Source organism: Coptis chinensis, chromosome 9 (assembly GCF_015680905.1).
Source record: "Coptis chinensis isolate HL-2020 chromosome 9, ASM1568090v1, whole genome shotgun sequence".
NCBI lineage: Eukaryota > Viridiplantae > Streptophyta > Magnoliopsida > Ranunculales > Ranunculaceae > Coptis > Coptis chinensis.
In genome coordinates, this window is record NC_141464.1 from 72,231,177 (window position 1) to 72,251,805 (window position 20,629).

General features: G+C 36.3%; 2 protein-coding genes and 1 pseudogene across 6 annotated transcripts; 2 read left to right on the top strand and 1 right to left on the bottom strand.

The window, feature by feature from the left end:
- Nucleotides 1-726: 726 nt before the first annotated feature.
- LOC147477868 (WD repeat-containing protein slp1-like) lies at nucleotides 727-3,548 on the top strand. 5 transcript variants are annotated; one of them, XR_015209011.1, is made up of 6 exons: nucleotides 728-955; nucleotides 1,280-1,385; nucleotides 1,466-1,644; nucleotides 1,815-1,855; nucleotides 2,028-2,890; nucleotides 3,430-3,548. XR_015209011.1 is itself a non-coding variant. In XM_086584358.1 (4 exons), the coding sequence occupies exons 1-4, from the start codon at nucleotides 943-945 to the stop codon at nucleotides 2,029-2,031; spliced, it is 294 nt and encodes a 97-aa protein (XP_086440484.1). In that variant the 5' UTR covers nucleotides 727-942; the 3' UTR covers nucleotides 2,032-2,320. The 5 variants fall into 5 exon arrangements, 3 of the variants coding, with proteins under 3 accessions (XP_086440484.1, XP_086440482.1, XP_086440485.1); XR_015209012.1 differs by lacking the exon at nucleotides 3,430-3,548 and having other exon boundaries at nucleotides 750-955; nucleotides 1,466-1,611; nucleotides 2,028-2,320; XM_086584358.1 differs by lacking the exons at nucleotides 1,280-1,385; nucleotides 3,430-3,548 and having other exon boundaries at nucleotides 727-955; nucleotides 1,466-1,701; nucleotides 2,028-2,320.
- Nucleotides 3,549-5,112: 1,564 nt separating this feature from the next.
- On the top strand, nucleotides 5,113-5,842 carry LOC147477869 (fructose-bisphosphate aldolase 1, cytoplasmic pseudogene; annotated as a pseudogene).
- Nucleotides 5,843-12,938: 7,096 nt separating this feature from the next.
- Nucleotides 12,939-18,977, bottom strand: LOC147477870 (beta-amyrin 28-monooxygenase-like). The gene is made up of 4 exons (XM_086584424.1): nucleotides 18,420-18,977; nucleotides 14,270-14,711; nucleotides 13,588-13,775; nucleotides 12,939-13,400 (listed from the first exon to the last, which is right to left on the bottom strand). Exons 1-4 carry the CDS (start codon nucleotides 18,921-18,923, stop codon nucleotides 13,095-13,097), a joined length of 1,440 nt encoding a protein of 479 aa, XP_086440550.1. The 5' UTR covers nucleotides 18,924-18,977; the 3' UTR covers nucleotides 12,939-13,094.
- Nucleotides 18,978-20,629: the final 1,652 nt, after the last annotated feature.

Sequence of the window (20,629 nt, forward strand, 5' to 3'; positions counted from 1 at the left end):
GCAAACAAATGGATGGAAAAGAGAAGAAACCATTCCTATATTACAAAAATCACGATCCCGTAGAATCAAAGAAAGTAATGGTAATCAAGATTTAAGACCAAGGGTCTGGATTGACTCAAATAAACTATGACACATGTACATTTACAGCAAGGTGCAAAAAACATTCGTCCATTCAACATCATCAGATAGTGAATCTAATAACTGTCAAGCCAAATGAAACCATTTCAGATAAGTGAAGTGTGGTGCAAGTAAAAAATACGACATAGACTGATAGACTCGCTAATAAGATTAGGAACATCTAAAATATCACTGTATCTACTATTTTACCCTTATTTTTTTAGTAGACTGATGATATTACCCTTCTATGCTTTAAGCAAAACGCGCAAGGTGCGTGCATCAATCTAGTTTAATTAAATACTAGATTTTGCATTAATTAAATGATGGCCAACACATGGGACCCATGTGTTAATGGCAAAAATGATTTTTTTTTCTAAAAGATATATATACCCTTGTTTAAAATTTAATTTACTTTAATTCTGCTATTCTAACAATGTCATTTAATGAAAATATAAAGGGCAAAATGGGAATAAAAAGTGGAAGTGTATGAAATTTTAAGAATCCCAATTCAGCGAAATTTCTTTTTTACCCTTCGTAGGATAGATTATTTACATGTCATCCTTTCAATATATGATTGTTAAGGTCGTCTCGTTTGAAAACAATTATTGCGTTAAAACAAAAAAAAAAGCCCACAACCAAATAAGAAAAGCCCAAAACCAGATATCCTCCACCCTCGTCCCCATTTCTCAAAAACAGAAAAAAAAAAGAGACCTCCACTCTCACTCTCTCTGGCGATTCCACCCAAATTGAGGATGGAGATTTGTTGATCCTCAAATTCGAGAATGGAGATTTCGCAAAGCGTGATTATTCAATAGTGAATCGACAATGGAGAAGAAAGGTGAATTAGAGATTTGGAATTATATTTTGCCATTTATAAAAAAAAAAACATGTTTTAGTCCCACATCGTCTTTTTATACAGTGTTTATTACGTATTTAATAAGTTTGATACCAGAAACAGATGCCGACGAGGCACCTTCCACCCACCGCCCCACTTCCTGCTGAGGACATGGCAGGGGAAAAACGACCCCTCACTGAGGCTGAACCCCCCCTGTCATCGAGGCACTACCACCCCCCTTCTCGGTGAAGGGGCTCCACCCATTTTTTTTTATTTTTTTTACTTTTTCAAGTCTCGGTTTTTTGCTTACTGTTTGTATGGGCACAGATCCAATCCTGTCCTACAATTGAAACATTGGTGGCAACAGGGGGTGAAGATGATATGGGGTTTCTGTGGAGCATTGGTCAGGGAGATCAGCCTCACTAGCTTCTAGGTATATCCTTGGATTGCCATTTCATTCTTTGGAGGTTTTGGCTTTTTTTTTTGTTGTAAACCTCCATTTGTTTTATGCAGGTCATTCAAACTCCATTACCAGTTTAGCCTTCAGTGCTGATGGGAAATTGCTTGCTTCTGGAAGTTTTGATGGGCTTGTTCAAGTATGGGACGCATATTCTGGCAGCCCCAAGTGCACACTTGCAGGTCCTAGTGACGGTGTCGAGGTGAAGTCTCAAAGAATATATTGGATGTTTAAGGTAGTTATACAAAGAATCGACCCATCAACTGAAGAGATATTGATCACAGCTGGTCATGTAACTTTTTACAAATTCAACATTGATAAGAATGAATGGGTTCGTTTTACTTACTAACTAGTGTTTCTTTACTTCCATTCTTGGTTTTAATATTATTATTTTTTGTTTGACAGAGACGTGGAGATGTTGAAGGATCACTCTTTGTTGTTAAACGGTACGAAGAATAATTTTTTTTTCTTGATTTTCTTTATTTTAGATCCAGTTTGTTGTAATGAATCAGAAAAATACAGGTGTTTTTTTTTTTACTTATTTTCTTGAATGATATTCTTACTTTTTAAGCATGCATGCTTGGTTGGTTGACAATTGAAATTGTAATGTTCTTTCAGATAATTTGGTGGAGGATCTCTTGGGAGAATTTGAATACGAGATGACGATCCCATATTTGCTATATAAGAATGCAGCCCGGCCAAGAAGTTAATGGGATATGGTTTTACAATTCATCTGATTGTGAAGCTGTTGAAGATTTATTCAGTAGGTATATTGTTATGCGAAAAAAGTTGCATCTTATACTATTTCTATACTTCAGCTTTTTCTATGTTTTTTGCGTGTTTTGTTCTTTTTGGGGTCATTATGTACTGAGTAGTCGTACATCAAATGAACTGAAAGGATATTTAGAGCCTCCACTACATAGCCATAAGTTTTAATGATGCTTTTGCGTGTACCATAGCCTTGTTTCTATCTTTTTAAGCCCCTCATTGAAAATTTTCAATGAAATGAAATATCCGGAGATTTTACTTATTGAACCAAGCACTTGAGATTGGCTGGGAGTGAAGCTACTCCCTTAGTTAAAGAATACCCACCCAATTACTTAACCAGAAAAATATCTATCACTGTTATTTTGTTGACATTTTCCTTTCCGACTCTTAACGTCTACATTTCAATAGACTAGTTACATGCAAATAAAGAAGACAAATTATGGATTCTGGTGGACATTCTTAGACAATTTTGGCCACAATCACTACATATGCCTACATCAGCTCAGTGCTCAGGTTGTATCTTATGATCTCATTTCCGGAAACAAATCAACGGGTTCTTTTATGTTGCATTTAGAACATAACTATATGTTTGAGATACTGAAATCAGTGATTCCTCTTTTATTGGTCTTCAAGTCGTATGTTTCTTCTTTCGGGGATACTCGAGTTGCCTACTCTAAGGTCCCTCCAAAGCTGGAAGTATGTTCAACTAAGAGGTAATATTAGATTCTGCCACTTCAACATGCTCATCAACTAATTTGTAGTATTCAGATAACGACTCATGTTCTTAGCTGGTCTTTTTTTTAGTTTTGTTGTTTGAACCTTTCTATTGGAATACATGATATAGTTTATGTTCTCAAAAGAATAAAAGAACATATCATCGTAAGTATAAATGGTTTCTCCTCCTTAACGAGGAAAGCTTGTTGAGTTAACCTTGGGTGGTGGGTAGAGATCTAAATCTATTTGGAACTGGTGATGGAGAGATGTAAGTGGAAGTTAGCATCTTGAAAAGGCAAGTACCTATCAGAAGGTGGTAAGCTGGTTCTCCATAAGTTGAGTGGCTCATGTAAGGTGATTAGAGATGGTGTTATGCATTTTAGTAATATTTCAAGATTTTAGTCATCATATTCAAGATATAAGGTGCTTATATAACGTAGCCAGTTCTTAGCATCTACTAATGTTGGGTTTAAGTCCATATTTTAAGCATCTACTAATGTGGATATCCTGTTTTCTCTATGTTATCCTACTTATCCAGTTGTATGTAGTGTAATATGGGTGGAGACCTTAGCAACCAAAACGCAATGCGTAAGCGCGGAAGCGGAAGCGTGAGTGCCAAAGCGCCTTACGTAAAATTTTACCTTTATTCAGAGCGCTAATAAAAGAAAAATACAACAAGTAAAACCTCTTTAAGTATTCCTTTTGATTTTTCTCCATATAATGTGTGTATATAAAAGTGTATATATACAACACATTATATGGAGAAAAATCAAAAGGAATACTTAAAGAGGTTTTACTTGTTGTATTTTTCTTTTATTTTTTTAATAAGAAATGTAATGATTTAAGTGAAAATTCTAGTGTTGTAGATGGCCCTAGTTGTAGTATACTCATTAGTCAAACTCAACTTTTAAATCGTAAATTCATTGTTCGTTGAGTGCTTGCCGTATTGATCAAACATTTTGTTGCTTGACATTCTCAAAAAGTAATGACTTTTGCATCAAAACCAATAAACCATGTGGTATGGTATTAATAGTCTGCTAAATTGAGACATGTGATGACACCTAAGAGCATAACTATAGATTCTTACGTGGTGTTGTGCGGCTTATTTGATATTCTTGAGCCCATCCTCCTGGAAATGATGGAATTTCTTAAAGCTTTGCAAGAGCTAAAGATAGCATGGAAAAAGATTAGGCGCTACAAAATGAATGCAGGTGGTTTGAGCAGTAATTGAATTGGGTAGGCAGGAAATATATATATATATATACACGGTTTGTCTAGAGTGCCACTCTTATAGTGACACTCTTATCTCATACTCCTCTTGAACCGTCGGATTACATCCTGATCTCAAAGGATCTAAAAGCTAAAAATCTTTGGCCCAATACAAAAACAAATGGGGGTATATCGGTCATTTCATACAAAAATCTCAAATCCAAAATTTTGGTCGACTTCTTCTCCAGCCCAACCCTTCTTCTCCAACAGAATTTGGATCTCTCTCTCCCCCATCTTCTTCTCCTCACTCACTCGCTCGCTCCTCACAAAAATTTGGATCTAAAAAGTTAAAAACAATCTCCAAATCCAAACCCATAGAAAATTGAAAACCGAAACCGAAACCGAAAATGGAAAATGGAAACCGAAATTGAAATCAATACTGTCTATGGTAAGATCTAATGTTTTTTATTTTATTTTTTATTTAGATATGTTGTAAAATGTTCAAGATATTAAATTTATATTGATTTAGATCTTTTGTAAACTGTTTAATATGTTAGTAGTAGTTGGAAGAATGTGAAATTCTAAGTGATTATTGTGAGAGTTCATTTGCAGCGGTTGATTTGACCATCTTTATCTATTGTTATTTCCATAGCCGTCCACATTTTATTTATTGTTACTAATATAAAATGGAAATTTGCAAACTTGAATATGTGCAAATTTCAAATAGCCTGTTTTAAAATTGTTATTAGTGGCTTCAGGGTGTAGGTTGAATGTCTTTTCTTTGCTTACGCAAGTTCTTGTTTGGCTTGATTTGTTTTTATTTTTTCTCCAATTTATCCATAGAAGAAATGATGCAGTGTTTATTTTGTTTGCTAATCAAGTGATTTCTGTTTGTTTCTAATCAATCAGTTGTAAATATTTATTTACTTTTTAAGGTTTTAGGCTATGATTATATATCCATTAATTTGTGTCTTTTCAATTTTTAATAATCCTCCTTTTTCTAACCTTGTAGATGAACTCATTGCCAATGTACACCCCGAAGGGGTATCCTTCTTCGATGAGTCCATTGGAACAATTGGGAAGCGCCTATCCAAAGATCAATTAATGAGAATGCTAATGGTTTGGCGGGTATGCCATCATCTGTCAAGAAAATGGTTTGGTTCCAATCGTTGAGCCAGAGATCTTGGTTGATGGATCTCATGACATTGACCGTTGTCGATGTGGATCGAAGCGAGTACTTGTCGCTTTGTTACAAGGCATTGAATGACCACAAGGTTCTCGCTTTCAAGGGAACTCTATTGAAGCCCAACATGGTGACTCCCGGTTCGATGCCAAGAAGGTAGCCCCAGAGGTCATTCTTTGAATACGCAGTGTGTGCCTTGCAAACCAAACAATGCCCCCAATTTGTTCTGCAGGTGGTGTTCTTGTCGTGACGTGAGAATGAAGAGCGTGCCACAATTAACCTTAATGCAATGAACCAAACTCAAAGGAAAGAAGCCATGGTCACTCTCATTCTCCTTTTGGACGTTCTCCAGCCAGAAGTACTCTCAAGGCATGGTCGGAAAAGTGGAAAATGTGGAGAAGGCCAGCCGCCTTCCTCGGAAGGTGTAAGGCAAACTTCGAGGCCACCCTTGGTACCTACAAGGGTGATGCATCCGTTGGAGATGGTGCTTGAGGAAGGCCTTCACGTCAAGGATTACAAAATCGATGAAGTTTTGTGTTTTAGTATTGCGATTTTATGAGTAGATACGAGGGAAAAATTTGGAGATAAAGTCCGCCTTTAAGGCTTAATGTTTAGATCTTTTTCCCGCGTAGTTGAGTGAGGTCGATTTAATAATTTTGGGGGCATGTTTGTTGAGTTGAATGTTTCTCCAAGTGATTTGTCTTGTTTTAATGCTTTCTCTGATGAATTTTATGTTTTGCTCTTTTTTGAACCTCTTTATAGTGTATGTGTTGACTGTTGTATTTTTCGCCATTTTCATTTGGATTAGGCTTCATGCTAATGTCAATGAGAGTTTAGGTGGTGTATACAACTCCCTATATTTTTCCCCTGGATTCATCTTTGATTCTATTCTTGTTGACATAACGATTGAATTTGGACTCTAATAGAGGCCGAATCTCATTCTTCAGCTAAAGAAACTCTACGACCATCACCGTCACTCTCCTTTATAGCTCCCATTGTTACAAATCTTGGAGACTTCTTATGACTAGCGACAAAGCTTTGAAGCTCAATTCTTCCACCAGAAGTCATACCACCAAAAAAAAAAGTTTCATAAGAAGGATTAGCACAACGGTTGTAACCATTGGGATTGTGAGAGAGAGTAATCATTAGCCGAACGCCGAAAGACCTGTTGACTACCCAATGGAGTCGAAGAAGCCTCCCATGGACTAAGCGCTGCACCCAAATCATTACGACCTTCTTGCCACCCCATCGGTTCAAAGGTCCATGAAATTTCACCTTGCCATGACATATCATCATTGCTACCAAATGGAGTGATTGGAGATGGATGGTATCTACGCCCACCTATAAACGGTGGAGATGGAGTGTATGCCATGACATACACTATAAACGGTGTGGTCATATCGTTTAGATTTGAATTTGGATAAAAAAAATGACGTGTCTGTTTTTTTGCCCCTTGACCGGTGTGGCCACACCGTTTGGACTTAGTCCCAAACGACATGGCCACACCGTTTGGACCCACACCGGTCAAGGGGCAAAAAAACAGCCAAGTCATTTTTTATCCAAGTTCAAATCCAAACGATATGGCCACACCATTTGGACTTAGTCCCAAACGGCATGGCCACACCGTTTCTAAGGTATATTTGGACTTAGTTCTCAATACATATACATTATGGCTAAAATTTTATATTTACTTCAGTTTATTCTTTGCAGTTTTAGCCTGTGCTTCTATAATCATTGTTTTGAGTTGGTTATAAATTTTGCATTATGTCTTTGGATTCATATCTCTTCCGATCTATGTTCATGCACCATTATGAGTATTTATGAAGGTTTCATATGTGACGCACTATGTGGAAGGTGTAAATAACGTCGTCATTCATCTTGGCTGGTTTCATTATATTTTATTTCAAAGTTCACATAATTATGTATTTTCTTTGTTATGATGGAAATTGATAGACTGTAAATGTAATGTGTTGTTAATTGCTAATGAACTTAGTTGTGAATGAACCTTAACCTATTTTTTTTTGTTGATCACATCATCTGCAAGTAATTGATTTATAGGTTGAACAGGCGTTACTACTCAATCAATTACACGAAGAATTAAGTTGAGGAGAAGATGCTTCTGAACCTACTCAAGAAGAAGTGTTCACTGATCGCTTTATACCCATTTCAATACCAACAAGCAGACTATCAAGGTTAGTGAGTGTTCATTCTCATCATGTATATATTCTATTTTCTTCCTGTCATATGTTTTGTTTGCCAACTGATTATACTTATAGGTTTGACTGCCCGACATGAACTTTAATTTTTAATTTTCTAACAGCTGTGTCTATTAGGCACTACCACCTATTTGACACAAGAGTAGTGCAAACTAAATTTCTTTTTGAGTTTCACATGTACCACTTCAGTACAATCTCCGCTTGGGTCTCTTTGAGAACCTAAGAATGTACTTGAAATCTGGATTGTATAAATTTATTCATTAATGGGTGACCTTTTGTTTGCAACTCACATATTAGTTGTTTAGTAGAATTATTGGACATGGGATACATACTGCAATTTTTGTTTCATGATCATTATGCCAAGTGCCCAGTTATTTGGATGGTTTAGAATGACCTTGACCATTTCTTTGATCCCATGGTTGAAGATTGTTTATCAACCACTGACATCATGTAATATTCTATCGTAATTTGAAGTATAAGATCCTTTTGACAACCACTAGACGCCCAAATAGAGAGGAGTTGAGTAACTTCTTTGTATGCTAGCTAGAAATTTTAACGTACTCTGACCATGACCAGGCACATAGTTTAGATTACCTATACCAACATAATAAATTGCACCAGTGAATATTTTTGGTATTTCTTTAATTTCCTCTGATTCAATGAATGTCCATCTTTTGGAAATGTGAAATGCTATGTAGAATGAATTTTCAAACAATGTACCTTTGTTATTGCATAAAATTCTAGCATACAACGATGAACTAAATACAAACCTCTAGAAATGATTAGCCTGTTGCATTTTTATGAAAAATATCAACATAGATCGATGGCCTATAAGAACTGCAGTGTATTATTTGTTATATAATTTTGCTTTTGAGTAACTACAATTCGGTTGTTTGTTTTGTTCAAAATTTTGTGCTCTCTTGAAGGCTGGTCTACCTAAAATGATTAACGGTATTGTACGGATGTGAGAAGGCAACATTTACCTTTAAAGGTCATAACCTGCCACAGAAAAATGGTTTACTCATATTTTAGCGGACTTTATTCCAATGGGCCACATGAAAAGAAAATTGTTGTTGTTGTTGTTGTTGTTGTTGCATTTTTTTTTTCATATATTTGATCGTAAGGCATGGTTTTATCATCTTATAGCATATTAGTGGATATTGGATACACTGATTCTTCATTTGACAGGTTTCTTTGTCTTTAATATGTGCTGCAAATAAAGATCTCTTCTAAGTTGATTATGGTTTTCAGAGTTTCGAATGAACGTGTTGTTGCAGTGGTCGCCGTCGTCCCAATTCAGAGGGTTGAAGGGTGGTGATTAATGATTTTTGCTTGGTCAAAAACCAAAGCATACAACATCCCCTATTCAGGTAAGTAGGTTTGAATGCACCTTAACACATTTTCTATCATTGATTACTCTTATGCCGTGCATTTATATGATTATTACCATAAAGAAATATTCTACTGTTTAAGAGTGGCTTATACAAAATGTATGTCCTATGAACTTCAGGCCGGTCATGTATTTAGTATAATGAACACAACATGCTTTCCAAACAGAAATTGTTTACTATTCATGTTAGTACGTATGTTTTTATTTTTATTGTTTTAATGCTTATAATTAAAAGAAAAAAATTACTGACCAACAACTGACAAAGACAAAGACAAAGGACCAAAAAAGAAAATAAGATTAGTTTTGTGACTCTCAGGCTCGCTACCTAAGGGGCTATCACCTTATACAGGTAGGACTTATATATGCACAATTTAATTAAGGTACTTATCTTGGATTCTTCGAAATTTTGTTGTATATTGTTTTGTCAACTTAGCTAGATACTCATAGCTGAACTTTATTGCAAGTTGACCTGCATGCAATCCACAATTATATTTATTAACTACATTTAGAATGCATGCAAAAACTGTAAAGGTACAAAAGTTTGCATTAGAACTTATGTTTAGAAGACTGCCACTGTTTTAGAATTAGAAGACCCTCAACCAAGTAACACCATCTTGGTCAAAATATTAATTAAGACTTTGTATTTATTGCTATAGATTTGTAATACCATCATGATCTAATTTTATACTATGGTTCTATTAGATGTTTACACACAAGTATTACAAAGTAAATATTTGCTCCATTTGAGCACACCTCTATTAGATGTTTACACAAGTATTACAAAGTAAATATTTGCTCCATTTGAGTACACCTAAACAACAAATAAAGCCACATTCGTATATATATCCCACTAGAATAACAAGAAATTAGTTTTGTAACTCATCTATATGTAAATAGACTTTTCTTTAATGGGGTATGAGCTTCTACAAGTAGGACTTATGCATAGTTTAAGGTAATCTTAGATTCTTGGCCATTTCTGTGGATTTTTATTTTCTATGACATACATGCCTGAAGCTTTCCATTCTTATGATGCAAGGCATTTAAACCTCCACATTCACCAGGAGACAATGAACCGTTCATCTGTGGCATAGTAACCCCAAGGCGGCATTTGTAAACACCCAAGGAATGAACCTAAAATTCCCCTATTTCAGTAAGGCAAAGAAATTCATCGACATGTCCATATGGGTCACATCCGACGTCTATGAGAGTCTCAAATGCCAGTAGCATCTTTGTGAGAACGCCAATGTGAAGTTTTTTTTTTTTTTTTTTTGCAGGGCTATGCCAATTTCGTTTTTGTAACTAAATATATTAAACATTAAACAGTAGTTTATTTGTAAGAATGTCATTCAGAACTTGCTTGAGCATACTGGATTTCAATGTAAATGCAAATCTTTGTGTTTTTGGTAAAAAAATGCAAATCTTTGTTTGTATTTTCTAAAGCAGTACATGCTTACCCTCAAAATTTTCTCAAGTGTAAATGACTGATGAGTTAGCAAATAACATGCCATCTCAACTCTTTTCCCAGATAATTATCTTTGTAACACGTGCGTTGCACGTGCTCATTTACTAGTATTAATAAAATTGATATTTCATATAAGTTCGAGTTTATGGAGAAATTAATAATTTAACATGGTATCGGATCAATCTTAGACGGCCCTAGAAACATTGACTCATTCACGAGTCAAATTAGAAGCCCAAAATACCTAAGGATCAAACAAAAAATTTCAGTATTTCGTACAGTATTTAGAAGTTTAGAATCACAAATGATCGAGGGACATACTCATGTAAATAGTATTGCACTGACTTGTCATCCCTTAGGTATCAGGTAACCTCCAAATTCGACATCTTTTACGACCTTTTCCACATTTCCAAATACAGGAGGGATGGTCCTAAGAATCTCCAATGCTACATTCCAGGTGTACTTCATCTATGTACCTATGTTGGATCCTTCCATGTGAGTGGATCTCCTAAGGCCTTGCTCTTTGCTATTTCTTCTTGTTCTGCAATTCACACATCAAGATATAAAGTCGGTATAGATATTTGAGATATATCTAAGTTGTAAGTAACCATCAGCAATAGGTGGTTACGGGTCAGTTCTAGCCGGATCATAAGGTACCCGGAAAAGGACAGGGCGTGAAGTCCCGTGGATGGACAAGGTGGTAGGTGTACCAATTCATTTCATGTTTTAGTTGAATCAAATGCAAATTAGAACTTAAATAATCTCAGATTCCATGGACGATGTGTGGACAAAACAGCTGATAGGGTTAATGCATTATTAAGGAGTTTATTTAAAGTACAATTAACTACGAGTAATGTAATGATTTAAATGGAACAAGATGATTATCAGAGCTCCCTCAGCATGATCATATGGACTACTAGGAATGATGTGGTCTTCAAGCAGAAACAGGTTAGGAGGGATCGCATGTGCACTAATGTAAAGGTTTTGGCATGGTATTGGATTGGTGGAGCGATCAGAAACCAGGAGTATCGGTTTGAAGACTTAATGGTGCACTGGGATTCACTTTTTAGAGCTACCTGATGACTTGTATGTTGTTGTCATGTTATGTATTGGTGTGAGTAGCTCTCTCATCCAATTTGTAATAATGCCTCTTGTGGCTTCATCAATAAAGTTTAACTTACCAAAAAAAAAAAAGAGCTCCCTCAGCATGATCTTGATGAACAAATTCAATAATAGCATATATTCTAGAGGAATATCATTAAGTAACCCAACCTAAGATTCTTCATACATGGATCGAATCTACTGCACCAAGAGACAAGGTTTTCTGTGAGGAGTGAGGACATTTCTATTACATTCTAGGCTTTTCGATAGACAAGACTACCTTTTCTTGCAATATTGATATTTGGTGCCCCTATTTAGTAAACTTCTACCCCTCTTACTTAATGTCACAAATTAAAAACAAAAGGATGAAGAATCTTGAGGACTACACCAAAGGGTTTTGTGATGATACTCTAGGACTCACTTACTTGTGTTGTGCTTGTGGGTGTTTGTTTTGTGACTACGAGAAAGCGCGGTCTCATCTTTGGAAGGATCATCTTGAGATAGTGAAGCAAGTTATGGCCAGAAAGTAGAAGATGAGAGAGCATTCCTAGCACTACTTTATTAAGGACCCTTTGTGGTATGTGTCGTGAGCATTCTCATGTATGCCAGGTTTGATGTCTGTAGATTGAACTTGTAAGTCTTTGTGTACCTCCTTTTAATGATCTAACTCTTAGGGAGGCTTGTAAGGTTCAACTTTTAATAAAACAGGTGGGGGTCTGCCTTAAAAAAAAAAAAAAAAAAACAGCGATGTAAGGCTCCATAGTGAACGAGAATTGCTCAAGTGACTACCTGATGTCTCCAACCAGAATTATTGGTATGCTTGTTATTGGTTTCCTGTCACAGTTTAGTTTAATCGATCCCTCGGGTCTTTTTAAACATACTTGAGTTTTTCAAAAGCAACAACCTCTACATATAAAAAAAAGCTTCAAAAGCTACAATAACAGTCAAATACTCAAAATAGTTCTCAGGGTGGTAACTGGAGGGTAGTTTCTAATAACACCTTTGTGAAGGATATATATGATGGACATGGTAGAGAGCCTTTAAAGATCAGGTACCAATTTGCGTTTGATTATATTTCCTATAAGTAAAAGATTTATTAGTTCCTTTTGGATTTAAGTGACATTGACGTACTCCTTGTGCATATTGTTTCGCATTGGTAGTTAGATTGTGTGGTAGTTTTCTTTATTGTCTAAGGTTACCTTTAACCTCCCAGTGTTTAAGAGGCACCAACTGCACAAACCTTATTCCGACTATATAACTGAAAGAGAAAATTCCAAATTATTTTCCTTGGTGTAGGTGAACTGGTCGATATTAACATAATTTATATTGTAACTGTTGCTCTCCATTTCACAGAAAGAAATCAAGCTTTCTAAATGATGTTGCAAGTTGCAACAGCACTTAAGTTCATCTCAAGCAGGTGTTATTGTGCAACATGAATAAAAAGACTGCGACCAAGTAATAATCGAAATTGACCCGTGAACACAATACATGACCAAATCACAAATTAGGATTGTTCATCTTACAGAGCATAATATTACCAGTGGACTTTATCCACTTTATTGTGTTACAAGACTTTCTAGCTAGTAAATAATGGCAACAAATGCTGTAAGATTAAATATATTTTAGCGATCTTATTTTAGCGATCTTACATTACTTTCCTTGGCTCAATTCTGATAGGTAAATCGAATATAGGTAGTGGCATCGGATTCCTACTTATTTTTTCATCCTTGAAGCATAACTTCCATGTGAACCTGGTGACCAGGTGATGCATCACGACTAAAGTTGTTATCTTCGCAAACTCGTTCCCAGGACACATACGTGAGCCACCTCCGAATGGCATAAAGCAATAAGGTGGTACCAATGCTTGGTTCTCAAATCGTTTTGGAACAACCTTTGATGGCTCTGGAAATATCTCTTTGTTCATATGAGTCATACTAGCGGTGATAAATACCTACGCATCCAGTGGGAATGAAGTTCAGTACTTAGATTACAAAGCTAGCACAGAGGTACAAAAGTACGTCAAGTAGTACAAAAGCAAACTTCAGCAAACTGAGTTGTTAGCCAATAATTAGAACTAATAAACTGTACTGTCAGGCATAATCAAAGATGAAACAGAGTAAGTCAGGCATAAGACTTACTTGCCATCCCTTGGGTATCAGATAACCTTCGTATTCAATATCTTTTAAGGTCCTTCTAAAGACACCAATTACAGGAGGGTATATTCTCAGAATTTCCATTGCTACACTCCATGTGTATTTCATCTTGTTAATATCCTCCCATGTGATAAAATCTCCTGATGCCTTGCTTTTTGCTATTTCTTCCTGTTCTGCAATTCTCCAATCATTGTATTAGCTTAAAAGCACTTAATAATTATAACAACAAGAAAGACAAGAACGAAAAGTACACTTTGGTTAACCAATGCCCCTCAGCCACATTAGAGATTACCGGAATCTCCAAAAGTTAAGTTTTCTTGTCATGTGAAGACATGATCGAAGTTCAAGTAACAGTTCTGGCCTTATTAATTGGATCGATCAAGAACACAAAATTTGATTTCTGCGTTCAACTGATAAATTGTCAGATTTTTTGTTTATTCGCAAGTCCTACACATTCCCAAGAAAAACAACAACACAGATCAGCTGATTCTAGGTCCGCCCAAAATACAGCAACCACGATAAGTAAAAAGTGAACGATACGACAACTTTTCGGTGATGTGGTAGAGTTAAATTATAATTAAGGACTGTCTACTTTTTGGACAGGTCCTGAATCAGCTGTCTGAGTAGACGTCATCATTTAGATATCAGATATGAGTGTAACACATACCTCGGAGTATAGCTGCATGAACAACTGGATCACTGGCAAGAAACCGAATGAAGAGAGTAATGAGGACAGCGGCTGTATCATATCCAGCAAGCATGACAAACCTGACATTGTCGACGATTTCCTTCTCTGATAGTAATGATGCGTTATCTATTCCACGCGCGCTAATTAAGCTAGTGATGAGATCATGGCTAGGAGAAACCTGTTGTTTCTCTAAAGCAAGTCTCTTCTCACTTATAATCTCCTTGAGCATGTTTTCGGTCCTTGAGCTTGCACGCAAGCCACGATTGAATCGGGTAAAAGGTAAGTTCACTGGCACGGACCACAGGCTCTTCGACACTAGTTCAAACAATTGTAGAAATTCTTTTCTCCTTGTTCCAGACTCCACTCCAAATATAACAGAACAAATCACGTCAAACGTGAGGGTCTTCACGAGGGGAACAACCTGTATAATTATCAAAATGTGTACGCCGTAAGTATTTATCTATTTATTAATTAATTAATTAATTTATTTAAAATTTGATTGGATTGGATTTGGGATATGTGGGTCTGGTTTCTGGGCCCGAGTCTGTGTTGGGTTTGGGTTTCAAACCCAAGTATATATTCATATTTTTCTATAGAATAGGGTTTTTTGATAAAACTAAAATAAAAATGGAGGCGAAGATAAAAGCTTCGCCGTTTGCCGGAGCCGCCGACGATTCGGACTAAGAGGGATTCATCGAGCTGTTAATTAAAGTGAGTAGTTATATTTTAAATATATTTCAACGAATCTCTTGAAAAAGCTTTCTTTGTCGCCGGAGTTTTGTTTCCGCCAAGATATTTTTATGGTTCTCGATTCATTGTCGATTTCTTTTTTCGTTGACATATTGTATTGTGATTTCGCTTTTGGTGTGTTATGATTCGTTTTTTAGTAATCAGATATTATTTCAAAGTTAACTTCCTTTACCATATTGATTATTGTTTTAAGAACCAAGTCATCTCAGGAGAACTTGTCCAAATCCAACGATAAAGATCGGAGAAATTAATCGATTAGGGATTTATGTAATTAACTTTGTAGATCTAGATATTCAAGATGCGTTTTCGCGTTTTGGTTTGATGGTGAGTTGGTGTTGTCGGGTTGGGAGATCGGTGGTTAAAATGTCGGGTTTGAAACTGATGGTTTACTGTCGGGTTGTATGAGAAGATTGTAGGGTTGGATGGACTGTGTGTGTGAAGGTAAATGTGGTTGGATTGGGAGGTTTGAATGCCGGATTTGGGTACTGTTGGAAGTTGGAAGCTTCGACAGGCGTTAATGGCGTCGCCCATCCTCCTGTTCGTTGGTTTGAACTTTTTGTGGTGAGGTTAAATTTGTTTGGTTATTATTGGTTGAATGGGTGCTGGAAAGGGGCGGATTGAAGCTTGAAGAAGTTGTTAATGGCGTCGGAAAATTCTAGATCTAGTTTTGAAGAAAAATATGGATTGAATGATTTGAGGATTTTGTGTTTATGAAAGTTGGTTGGTTTTTTATTTGGGTCAAAACCAATATGATGAAGTGGGAGGAGGAGGAGAACTCGATTTGGTGGTTGGTGGAGGGAGCTGGTGGTAGCTGATGGAGAAGATGACCGGTTGGGCCTTGGGCCAGTTTCAATTTTTGGGCCTTGGTTGTTTTGTTTGGGCTAACATTTTATTTGTTTTCTTTGGGCCAGAGATTAGATTGTTTTGTTTGGCCCGGTCCACCTTAGTTTAAGTTGTTAGGCCAGTTTAGCTTGATTGTTTGGGCCAGTTTCATTAGTTGTTTGGGCCAGTTCTATTATTTTATTTTGGGCCGAAATCTATTAGTGTGTTGGGCCAGTTCCATATTTAGTTTTGGGCCAGTTTTGTTTAAAGTTTTTAGGCCGGTTTCAGTTCAAATTTTTGGGCCGAACCCATTGGTGTTTTGGGCCAGTTCAGTTTAAGTTTTGGGCCAGTTTCTAATATTGTTTGTAGCCAGTCCATAGGATTTAATAGAGATCCAAATGGGTCTTTCAACATTTAGACTTTTGGGTTATAAGGTTTGGGTTTGGGCTTGGCTAATGGGTCTGAACCATGACCTTAGCCATGAGCCCATGAACCATACACCTTTGCCCTTAGCCAACCATGGCTATGACCCTAAACCTGTTGAACAGGGAAACGACAGTTTGACTTTGACAATGACGTGTTGACTTTGACTTTGACCATTGACCGTTGACTGTGGAATGCTGACTTTTTTCAGTTTTTCACATAATTAAGAATATGGACAAAGGTAGTAATAAAATATTGTCGAAAAGAGTATAACTTTGTTTGTCATTATCTAATTAAAATTTGACGTGAGTAGTGTATAAAACATATAAATATTGCCACGTAACAAGAGGGGAATTCTTATAAGACTTAGATATATACGTTTTTATGAGAATTAAATTATATACAGACTTCGATTCATGGACTTTAGTATTGGGCTTTGAGGGTGACTTGAGTTCACATAAATATATTGAACGAATAGATTTCATGATTGATTATTATTATGAGTTGCTACTTAAATGAATTGTAGAATGTATGAAGGCTGAGATATTCCATATGGTGTAGGGCAATATATAATTGGCACGTAAAATAATAAGTTTCGGAGATTTGATATATAGATATTTGGATATCGCAATGAATAGTATTGGCATGTGATAATGTGGATTGTATTATAACGGAAACGTTGAGCTTCAAAGACAATTAAATATATCTTGGCATGAGATAGAATAAGAATTATTCGAGATATAAATATATGACACTTGAATAAATTACGAACAAAAATCTTAGAACCTAGCTACCACAACTCATGTGATTTGGCCCTTGTGATGGTATGTGTGATATGATTGGCCCTTCCCGGCGCTTGAAATGAATGGCCCTTCGGACGTAAATAATGTGATTGGCCCTTCCGGCGTTCAAATGAATCTGAATTTCCGGGCGAATTTGAATAGTGGCTTGATTATTCCGTTCGCAAAATTAGAGCGAGATGCCACGATATTTTATGCCGAATAGTGGCGGCGATTTGCATAATGGCTTTCGTGTGAGGGTTACCTAGTGTCGCGGCATCCCGATTCGAGGTAGTTACGCACGAGTGGTTCGTTATGTAAGGGGAGACATGTAGATGTACATGTTCGGGCGTTAGGAAGCGATTGTGGTAGCGGAAACTAGATAAGACATAGATACGACGCGTGATTTTAGGGACACGCTAAAGAAAGTCTTAATTAATATAATTATGGTAATATGTTGGTTAATGATATATCTTTAGATAGATGATTGTATATGGTTTTGAAAGAAGGGTAGGTCAAACTAATTACTTCGCAGGCGAACCCACTCAGAATTGAGCATGAAATCGCGTAAGTATAAAATATGCTTGACGGGTTATTAGTTTAGTTAGAACTTAAAACCGTGGTGGAGGAACTAAATGCCTTTTATTATCGCATTATGGTTTGTTGTGTGGTTAGTGGGAAGTTAATGCGCTTTAGTAGAGGAACTACCCGGCTTACTTATTGTAGTTAAGAATGTCGATTAGTTGTTGGAAGTTAAAGGCTTTCGGTGGAGGAACTAAGCGCCTTATGGATTGTGTATGTATATGTATAAGTATATGTTGTATTTTAGAGCTACTCACACCAAAGATTGTTTATAATCGTCAACCCGATTGCATGTTTGCTTATCGGGTGTGTTCATTAAATGAATATAGTTGATAAGTCTTGATCGGTTTAGTGTTGAATAAGGTTCGTTGCCGCTTGTGGTTTGCGTTAGCGTCGCAATTCAAGATAAGTTTTGTTTTCCCTTGAGGTGATATAGATTTTCAGTTGAGACAATGTTATTTGTATTTTCATTTGTAAATTTTTTGTAATGAAGAAATTTTTTGTTTAAGTTAAAATTTTTATTGGTTTTTAATTATCCGCATATTTAAACTGTTTATGGGTTTTTGGGAGTTGAGAGTGCGTCACACCTCGAAGATCGAAGAGTCGGGAACAAATATTGTTTTTCCGAATTCTGTCGAAATTTAGAGTGTGACATATTCCATATGTGATATAGGTTTATAGTTTATTAACATCTAGAAAAGTTAACACTAGAGCATTTCCAAACAAAAACACAAACATTTCAAGGTGCAGCAGTTATGAGTCTTATGACTTACCGTGACCTCAGGCTTTCCTTGCCAATGCAATCCAAGGTGCTCCCTTACTTCTCCATCTATTTTTCCAACATATTGTTTCAATGCTTCTGGCTTTAGAAATGTCATAATTGCACCCTTGACACGCGTATGATCTTCGCCACCCAATCCCAACATCATCGTTTCCCCTAGTATTTTTGACATCGCTTGAGGCTGCTGTGTATTAAGCGTATCGTAGCTATTGAAGACAAACTTGTTTGCAGCTTGTCCGTGAATAAAAACTGTTGGAGTCCCAAAGAGGGTAAGTTTTGAAACTGGTCCATATTTGTTCGCTCTATCTTCAATCCATTTCTCGAATCTATTCGCCTTCCTAGCTCGAATGAAGGCAATACTATGGCCAACAATGGGGATACCTAAAGATCCAGGTGGTAGTCTGTTGGATGAATGTCTTCTTGTTGTTTTAATTAAGAGAAATAAGACGACGGGGAGAGGGAGAAGAATTGCAGTGAAGAAAAATGCAACTTCCATGGTAGGTGGAGTGAGAGATTAGATCAAGGGAGGGCGAGTTTGAGTGTGTGCATGAACCATTTTTTTATAGCCATAGCCCATAGTTGACATTTACTTTAAAAATGCTCCACAATTTGGACACATCAAATTTGGGCAGCGTTTGTAGAGCATTTTTCAAGTTAAATGGAATTAAGTTTTTTTTTTTTTTTTTTTAGCAACATACCAGAAATGAGAACTTGATACATTGCCCATTCGTTGGTTTCAACTGACAGGTAATTTTTTTTGACAAGCCTGTTTTAAATAAGATACTGGAGTACGAGCCCCAGACTTTTAATATGACACCTACAACAAAAATCTTGACAGGTCAATTTTGAATCACTAACAGTACATTTCCTTAGTATGAATTATTTGATTGAGTTAAAGTTTGTTTAAAGTCTGGATCAGACTTGCAAGTTGCGTCCATAATGATAATAAAGGTTACTAAAAAAAAGTTGGTTTATTTATATGGTCTTAGAATTTTTTTTTTATTTATTTTTTTTGATAACCCTACATATATTAGATTAATAATAAAGGTCTTATGTCTGTCCCACGGTTTTTTATTAGATACGTTATAAAGCATCCAGTGAGGATTCCATATTTTGTTTTACTTAGTCAACTGTATCTGGAGAAACAAGCTCCATTAAGTATTAACCCTGTGAGCTGTACGTTTTTGTCTACACCATCCATGGAATCAAAGTTTAGAAATCCGAGATTAGGAACCAATTTGTACTTGATTATTTCGTAAGAACGTATTCATTTTCTTATTCTAATGCATTTATTTTCTTATTGTATAATACGGGCATGCAGAAATTTTTTCTTATTAATTACACTCTAGCTTAGGCCAAATGGATTGAAGTAGATTTAGATACACAAGACTACAAGAGTATCTTCTGTCCCTCTAGCTTAGAGCATCTTTAGGACAGCAATCAAAAAAACACCAAAATTTTGAATAAAAAAAACACCAAATTAAAAAAACACCAACCATCTTTAGGAGCAACATCAAATTTTCGACATCAAACTACGCGGTTTTGGATAAACCGCGCCATATAGCCCACGCCACTAAAGCCCAACTGACAGGCCTAAGCCCACACGGTTTTGAGAAAACCGCGCGGTGTTCTAAACACTGAGTGCTACTTCTATATAAGCAGGACCAAAGCCGCGCGGTTCAATCACTTTCAACTCTTCTCTCAATTATAAACCCTCTCCTAAAAAAAAAAAAAAAACAAAAACCTACCTAAACTCTTGAAATTTTATATGGATCATTTTGAACTTTTCGAGGGTGATGATTGGCAGTACCCAGACGACATTGACGATGGGGGAGAAGAACCTGAGGAAGTAGAATACGGTGGGGGAGAAGAGCCCGAGAATGTCGCGCCGACTGATAGACATCCCTATATACTGGAGTATCAGATGAACGACTTCAATTGGCAATTTGCACTCGGTGAAGTACTTGATATGGAAGTTGTGTCTTCTACACGTGATACAAAACACGTGTCGAGTGCAGTGGCTAATACTTAGGTAATTAATTAGTTTTGATTAAATATTTTGAATATTATGCATTAATTAGTTGAGTTGGACCAATTAATTATTTATCTTATACGCATTTTTTTTTATAATATCAGCATGTTATTGACTACCAAGTTAGATCGGCTTTACTTGGTGTTAGAGAGTGGTGGAAGGTCATTAAG